Source organism: Suillus subaureus (assembly GCF_016647635.1).
Source record: "Suillus subaureus strain MN1 chromosome Unknown BJ212scaffold_19, whole genome shotgun sequence".
Taxonomy (NCBI): domain Eukaryota; kingdom Fungi; phylum Basidiomycota; class Agaricomycetes; order Boletales; family Suillaceae; genus Suillus; species Suillus subaureus.
This window is the reverse complement of record NW_024538575.1, coordinates 266,362-273,601: the sequence shown is the minus strand read 5'-3', so window position 1 is coordinate 273,601 and position 7,240 is coordinate 266,362. Positions and strand designations below refer to the sequence as shown.

General features: G+C 42.4%; 1 protein-coding gene across 1 annotated transcript; it reads left to right on the top strand.

Annotated features, from left to right (window-relative positions):
• Positions 1-4,668: 4,668 nt before the first annotated feature.
• Positions 4,669-6,924, top strand: BJ212DRAFT_1447403 (uncharacterized protein; the record flags this gene model as incomplete). Its single annotated transcript, XM_041338396.1, has 7 exons — positions 4,669-5,013; positions 5,117-5,314; positions 5,342-5,429; positions 5,496-5,721; positions 5,850-5,955; positions 6,001-6,568; positions 6,629-6,924. The coding sequence occupies 7 exons, from the start codon at positions 4,669-4,671 to the stop codon at positions 6,922-6,924; spliced, it is 1,827 nt and encodes a 608-aa protein (XP_041192229.1).
• Positions 6,925-7,240: the final 316 nt, after the last annotated feature.

Genomic DNA, 7,240 nt, shown 5'->3' with positions numbered 1-7,240 from the left:
TCCTCCACTAGGCTGAAAGCAGTGATCATGATCATGCATGAGCAAGTGTGGCAAGCCTGTGCAAGCTGGATTGTCACAAGTGATCCCCTTAGGGTTTGCTTTGTGCATGTGGACCCCTGTTTTCTGATTTGCCTTTGGATCAGAGACAATGTTGCTGTATTTGGATCCGGTGTGGGAAACACAACAAGAAGAGAACTGGAAAGTAGACTTCTAGTGTTGGGCTAAATGTGCTATGCCTAGCTGCTATTCAACCCTAAAGGGTTTCTGGACTAAGCTCAGTGCTCAGAGAGGATAGGAAATCATGCTAATAACTGCTCAGTCTCAGACTGGTACTGGTAAGAGGTGAAAACTATGATGATTACATAAGCACCAAAAGTGCGAACATAACACTAAGTAATATCTGCCTATACAAGCCCACAGAATATGAAATCCCTACACTGGGTCCAGACAGTTTCCATTTGGTGCAGATTCTGTTGGCCTCTTCTGAGAGAGAAGCTGCAATGGACAGGAATGTCATTTGTGGGGCTGCAATGATGGCAGTGGAGGAAGAAGCTGAGATGAGGAGAGAAGAGGATGAGTTACTGTAAGATGTCATGGTCATGCATTTGAAGATGATTCATTCAGGTGTCTGCAGCAGTCCTGCAGGAGAAGGAACACAGCTTCTCCATCAGTAAATATTATTGCCATTTTGGCAAAATGCCATCTGGCATGTTTGAAGATGTTAATATAGTGGGAGACATCATCCACATCTTTGAGCTTCTCAGTGAAGAGCTGCACATGTAGCTCAAACTGGGAACTGATGTCCAACTGTCTGAAGTGCATGGCAAGGACATCCCATTGCTGTCAGGCAGTGGAAGACTCATCTAGAAGTCCTTGGACAACAGCCATGAGCTTCCTACAGATGATCCCCTTGGTCTGTGCATCTTCATTGACCCAGTCCATCATGGCTTGCTTCTCAGCAGCAGCAGGACTTCCAGGGTTAGCGGCTGTGGGCATTACAGATGCATATTCTGTGAAGATGTTGGGGTCTGTACCAGTGCTACAATGGTTCCATAGCCCTTCACCTTGCAGTGCAAGGACTACCCCTCGATGCCAACTAGGATATTCATCTGCGCTCATCAATTCAATGATGTGATTGTACTTTCCCATTTTAGAGAATGATCTGTTGATTTATGATAGTTATGGAATGCAAGTATTCAAATGGAGAATGAGATTTGAACATTTTTTATTTTCATGAGCTTAAAGTTTGACTTTGAGAATTCTGTGCTTGGTTAGAGTGCAGGGCTCATAACCTGTTCAAAGTCTAAACAAAGACTCAGTGGATGTTAATAGAACAACACTGTGTTAACAAGTACCTAAATGAAGACTAGGTAATGTTACATCAGTGGGAGTGTCAAGTACATGAAGCAAGATACTCACCTCAGCAGATGTTAATAGAACAACACTGAAGTGGGAGAAAAGCACGAGGTGAGTACATAAAGGCAATGGAGGATCTGTGGCTGGTATGAAGAAGGTGCTGTATAGTACATAGCAAGAGGCAAGAGCAGTAACATATAGGGAAACAAGAGCTTATGTCAACAATAATGACTTGTGCACTCTTCAGTGGCTGGAAAAGAGTGCTCACCAGTGTCCAAGATGATCATTTCAGATTGCAGTCACTCACTCTGAAAGTATCCCCCCAAAATGGTGTGTTGATCAATGCTTTTGTGAGGCAGAGCCAAGCCTGAACTTTTCACTAGTCAGAGGAAAAGTTATATCCACAAGATAGAATGAGCAAGTGTAAACTATGCAACTTATTGATACATGGATAAAATGAATATCATATGGAACATTGAGAGACTCTGCCAGTGAGGACACCCACTTAGCATTACACTCTCCCCCTAAAACTCAGCACTCTTTCCAGCAAATATTGATCATATATATGAAGGCTGTTATGAAGGAGGATGATTGTAGACAAACCCTAAAACAATCATACTTCAGCTAGCTGCCATATCAACTAAAAAGGTGGAACAACACACAATAATTCCACTACTTTACCAGCTCTGCAAGCTGCTAAGCATCAATGCTCAGGTAATTATTCACCAGAACTAAATACTGTGCCACATATTTTGATACATATCCTCCAGCATCTCCATCACACATGTAACATGGCTTAAAGACAGACAAAGATGATGGTCTCATAATGGAGGAGTTATGAGTGAGGGTGATTGGTTGATGTTGAACAGCAGCACCATCAGGAGGTATCCTTACTTACTCGCACCTGCCCTAAACTCTCCTAGCCACTCACTATAAATAGGTGACTCTATACATTATAGTTCTTTACTTGAATCTCACTAGGTTTTACCTGATCTCTCGCTAAGGACCTCCAATCCTTAATCATCTGAACCCTTGACTCTAATAGTGAGCACCTCTCATTGTTAGTGTAAAGACCTTCTCTCTTTTGAGAATGTGAATTCAGTCTCTGAATGTTCTCTTTTGAACTTTGACTGTTTAGAACCATTATAGTTCATAACAAAAGATTCAAGTTATGTACTTTGATACCTCATCATCCATGAGGCCCACCCACAATGATCCCTTGGATAAGAAAGTTTAGTTGGGAGTGCGACCCCAATGAGCCAGACCTAGATGATGAAGAAGAAGAAGAAGAAGAAGAAGAATATTATGAGGCACAAAACCCAGATATAGACACAGGAGAAAGACAAGGTGAGTCTTCCCTAGTTCCCACTGATAATGATAGTTTGAGTTCTAACTCCACATCATCTGATGAATTCCCAGAAGAACAACCACCATGAAACCTTCGTGTGAACCCATCATTCAGAATGTCTACTGTCATAATGAAACCCACTGAATTGAAAGTAGGAGTGCCCTTTGTTTACAATGGAGATTCTCTTCAGGTGCAGCATTGGCTATACTTAGTCAAAGCCTACTTTGCTATCAACAGTGACTCCTATGATACTGAGACCAAGAGAGTGGTAGCCACATTAGCACAGATGACAGAAGGCAGTGCCAGAGCCTGGGCAGCCACATTCTATGCAGAAGTCTACAACATGACTACCCCTTTCTTTGGAACCTTCGCTTCTTTTGAAACAAGTTTTAAAACTGCCTTTTTCCCAGCTGGAAAGGCAGTTGCCATGATGAAACTCCAAACCCTGAAATAAGGCAACAATCTTACTTCTTACATCGCTGACTTGAAGATGTTTGCAGCTCAAGCAAGTGTCAAAGAGTCCATATCTTTGATCACCTTCTTCAATGATGGATTAAACCATGGATTGCTTAATCCAATCTACCAGATGGAAATCATTCCTAACTCCTTTGATAAGTATGTTGAAGCCGCTCTCAGGCTGAATGGCAACTACCAGTGGGGGCTAGCTATGTGCACCTCCCAGAACCAAAGAATGAAACCATCTGGCAGGAGATACATTCCAAGACCCTCTGCCCCTCACTGTGACCTTGATGCCATGGAGGTTAATTGCCTCTTTGAAAAAGAATGCACAGAGCACTTTAAGAAAGGGTTGTGTTTCACATGCCACAAAGCTGGGCACCATGCAAATGATTGGACTTATCATCCAAAGAAGAATGGGAAGGTCCCCATCCACCAAGAAAAGATTGAAGAAGAAGATGAAGATGAAATTTGCTGTCTCATGGAGGATTTTTAGAATGGAAGACTGGTTCAATGTCAGTATCTTCCCATGTACCTATTAGGCTTATTCATGCAATTGGAGAAAGAAAGGAACTTTACATTCCTATGACTTTAATTTCTTGCACTTGCCTGAAAACTGTCAAAACCACCACTGTTGTTGATTCTGGAGCAGCAGGGACCTTTATTTCCAAAGACTTTGTGAAACTTCACAAAATCAAGACTCATCAGCTTATGAAAACTTTCAAAGTTACAACCACTGATGGAAGTCTGTCCAAGAGTGGACCAATCACACATTAACTATCAAAATTGATGACTGTACCATGACTGGTAAATTTAATGTCACCAGATTAGGGAGAAGGGATCAGACACTCCTTGGGATTCCCTGGCTCTGCACCATGGATCCTATCATTTGCTGGAAAGCAGCTACCCTATCACTACCCAGTACTGAATGATCCCTCCAGCTTGAAAAAGAAGTTGATAAAGATCATATTAAGAAGGATCTTCCCCCCATCTTTTCCACTCCAGTACTACAGTGTGTGAAGCACAAATGCAGCACCTCTGTACAGCACCATAGATACATACAGTTAACTTTGTAGTCAATTTTGGGAAGGAATATACCCAAAATACACTGTTTTTACTAATTTCAGGTTCTTTGCAAAGTTGTTTCAAATTTTTCAAACAAAATTAAACTTATCACTGGCATGCCTCAACTGAGCAAGAAAATGAGCCAGGCAAAATCTCAGCGTTGCAGTGGCGCTCGCTTTGTGCAGCAGTGTTCCTTTGTTGAGGCTGATGAAGAAGAACAAGATTCAACCTATGTATATCACTCAAGTGGTGAAGAAGAAGTATGGACAGACTTGGATAGTATCGAGGATGAACCTGAGACTGGCAGCCTAGCCGAAGATATATCAGCTCTCCAGACCCTGTACTCAGCATTTCTTCCTCGTCACATGCAGTCTAAAGGGGCTCCAAGTCAAAAGGTGAGTTATATATATGACATGCTGGCATCAATGCCAAGCAAAATGATGATGACAGACTTACAGGGAAATAAGTGCAAGCTTTCAGACTGTCCTGCAATCTATAAAGGAGACTCACAGACAACACAGTGGCAACAAAAAAGGCAATGGATTAAGGCTGCGCAAGGTTGTGGGACTCTTGATTCATTCTTCAGTCAACAGCCAAAAACTCCAAACAATGGACCATTGCTGGTCGAGTCTGAGCAGGAGCTACTGTCTGACTTGGAACAAGACCCTGCACTGGATTTCACACTTAGTACTGGATTTGATATGGCCGATTTATGTGCAACATACCTTGAAACATGGCTGGACAAGCAGGGACATAATATGGTACTTGATGAAGAGGATGAACTTGAGGTGCGAGAATTTTTATGAAACTGGTTTAATTAATGAATGAATGACACACATACCTCTCCCACAGCTCACTGCTAGTGAGGCCATGACATAACATGACCCTGAGCTGCACGAAGACTTGGAATACCCACCTGAGTCAGCTGAGATCGAGTCAGCTTGTGAATGGCTTGATGTCAATGATGAAGAAAATGTTGAACCTCACAATACTCTCTTGCTGGTGGATGTGTGTTTGAAAGAGGCCAAGAAGTTACGAACCCCACGGTTGATCAAGGTTATCACCCAGCTCAGTGCTATTGCACAGTATGTGAAGCTGCAAGATTGATATTTGCAGCATGCTTGGACGAAGTATCCTTGCCTCAGTGCCAGCCTTGCAATTGCAAGGAGAATGGGAAAGGGACCATACTTTGCTCAGCAAATCCGTAACAATGAAAGATACCTTTCTCATTATCACTCCCTTCCACCATGAAAAGGTGGTGCCTATTGAGGACATGCAACCCTGTTGGATAATGAAACTGTTGTTCAGTCTGTTCATCAATACCTCACTAGCCAGAATCTTGGAACCATTGCTCCCCACAATCTCTGCAATCACATCAACAAGGTCATCATCCCTGCATTGGGTCTAATGGCAGACACATCAAGTATCAGTGAACGCACATCACTCAACTGGTTGAAGAAGCTCAAGTACCTTTGTAAAAATGTTCAGAAGGGAATGTACATTGATGGACATGAATGACCTGATGTAATAAAGGCACATGAAGAATTCTTATGAAAAATGGAACATTACAAGCAGTGAGATAATCCATTGTCTTGATATGTAGTTGCTTATTCTGTCACTGCAGCTTTATGTCTACATATGACAACAAAACTCTCACTTGCGTACCTCCTAAATTAGGCCCAGGCAAGAAGGAGCATGTGCTCATCACACAGGATGAGTGCATCTTCCATGTCAATGAGTCTCGAAGATGAGCATGGCTATTGGAACATGAACAGCCCATCAAGAAGAAGGGTAATGGTCATTCAATACATGTCTTGGATTTCATCTGTGAAACAATTGGGTTTCTCACACTCTCGATGACTCAGATAGAAGAGCAGATGAAATTACCTCTGGAATCTCACCTCTGCTCATTCACTGCATGTCACATAATTTATCCAGGGAAAAATCACAATGCTTGGTGGGATCTGAAGCAGCTGGTAGAAAATGTCAAAGATGCTATTGATGTTTTTGAACATACCAATCCCAGAATGGTCGCCATCTTTGTTCTTGACTGTTCATTAGCTCATGAAGGCCTTGCCCCTGATGCTCTCAACATAAACAACATAAACATTGGTCCTGGAGGCAAGCAGAAATCTCTCCATGACACCATCATTCCATTATCAAACCCACCACCAAAGCCTGGCCATCTCGATACATGTGGAGTGCCTCAGACACTCATTTACCCTTCTTTGCATCCCAATGAAAAACTTGCTGGAAAACCAAAGGGCATGAGAGCAGTGTTGGAAGAGAGAGAGTCGGTTTGGGATGAGTATATTGAGAGGCTCCAGGGGCGAAGGGTTGTTGGTGAGTGTCAATCATGCTGAAAGTCGGAGCTGAAGAAAGATGCAGAGTGATGAATCACAGCAGCTGAGGCTGAAGGTGAACCAGATGAGGTTGAATCTGAGGCTGACAATTGGTGTTGTATTTTCAAGGTGCTCTCTCTACAAGAGGACTTCGCAACTGAAAAACCAATGCTTCAACACCTCATTGAGAGTCAAGGGCATGTTTGCCTTTTCTTACCAAAGTTTCACTGCAAACTCAATCCTTCGGAGATGGTGTGGGGGTACAGAAAGTATTGTGAGTCAGCTATTAATGAAAGCTTAGGTTTTCATAATGCATCGGATGGTAAATTCCTGACTGCAAAAATTCTTGTTCCTTGATGTCTTGATCTTTGTGATACCTTGACTATCCGGCAATTTTTCCACAAATCTTGGCACTATATGGATGCTTACAGGTACACTGCTGCTTTCTTATCAAATAATACATTTGTTGAATTTTTAAATTAGAAAAGGACTTGATGGGCGACAAGCTGCATTCACTGTGAGAAAGTATAAGTCTCATTGATGCATTGGTATGATGGCAGAAGTCCTTGCATGTGTTAGCAATGCTGCAGCGGTGCAGAAAAACTTCCTGTAGTTCTGTAGTATCATTTCTAGTCACTGGGCATGCCTCCTTGGACTCCCAACACTGTTTTTC